Genomic DNA, 1,264 nt, shown 5'->3' on the forward strand with positions numbered 1-1,264 from the left:
TATATATATATATATATATATATGTGCGCGTGCGTGTGTGTGTGTGTGTTCAAGTACAAATTATACTATATGTAATAATTTTAGAATTAAAATAGCAACGACCAACAAACGGAGAACAATGCAGAGGCACATGGTGTTATGGACATAATGACACAAACACACCTTAACACACTTGCGAATATATTTATAACTAACTAAACACATGTACCCACAGATTCCACTTATATTTCTTAGACATACACACTCAGAAATACACACTATAACAACAAAAAAGTAAAAAAGAGAAAATAAATGAAATGAACAAAGTACAAATATAAAAGAGAAATGAAACACTTAGCAAAAGAATGAAATACTTGTAAAAATCACGGATGTCGGGGCGCCCTACTTCCGGCCACGATATTAGCACTAACAAAACCACCAGTATTAACCTGTTCTGCATATCACAGATGCCTTTGACTACAACAACGTGTCTAAAAAAGCAAAGCGAAATCGTAAATTTAAACGAAGATTAAAACACTGTAATCCTTTTAGACAGAATCAGCTGTATCTATATACATTCTTTTCACACAAAGAATACTACAGATGACGCAAAACCAATGTATCAGGCTCTTCACACTTTTTGGATATTTTTACTGTATTTTTCTGAATTCTTCACATGCTAGTAAGTACTACTAATTAGAAATCAAATATTTTCCTGCGTTGTCTATATCGATTGTTAGAAATTAACGAAAGACATTCGAGTTCACTCTGTGTTCGTGCGAGTTTAACTTGCAAACGTTTGTTAATGATTTTGAATGGAATCTCACAATGTTTTTGTCTTTTATTATGTTTTATCTTCAGAGCATGTTAGTAATGTTTCATATTCTAAGTAATGATGCACTATTAACAGTTACATCCTTGCTCGGCAATGCTTGAGAGTTAATTCTTTAGACTTTATTTCATTCAGCGTATATATAATGCTTCTTTGTCGGAAGAAATACACATGCGCGCTCGTATGTACACATGGACTAACGTATATTCAGTTCTCTCACCCGTTCTCTGTCTCTCTCGTTCTTTCTCTATGTATGTGTGTAATTGTGTGTATGCATGTGAATATATGGCTATACATACATACATACATACATACACATCGATCGAGCGATCCATCCATCCATCTATCCATCCATCCATCCATTCATCCCTACATATATATATGTATATATATGCATACATGCTTTGTATATCTATATCTATGAGTGCATATATATATATATATATATATATA

General features: G+C 32.8%; 1 protein-coding gene across 1 annotated transcript in view; it reads left to right on the forward strand.

Moving 5' to 3' along the window:
- Positions 1-282: 282 nt before the first annotated feature.
- Positions 283-1,264, forward strand: part of LOC106868258 (low-density lipoprotein receptor-related protein 5) — a 91,783-nt gene continuing 90,801 nt past the window's right edge. The window contains exon 1 of the mRNA XM_014913433.2: positions 283-661. Coding sequence (XP_014768919.1) covers positions 583-661 — 79 coding nt within the window. The 5' untranslated portion in view covers positions 283-582. The remainder of the gene's footprint in view (positions 662-1,264) is intronic.

Source organism: Octopus bimaculoides, chromosome 9 (assembly GCF_001194135.2).
Source record: "Octopus bimaculoides isolate UCB-OBI-ISO-001 chromosome 9, ASM119413v2, whole genome shotgun sequence".
Taxonomy (NCBI): Eukaryota; Metazoa; Mollusca; class Cephalopoda; order Octopoda; family Octopodidae; genus Octopus; species Octopus bimaculoides.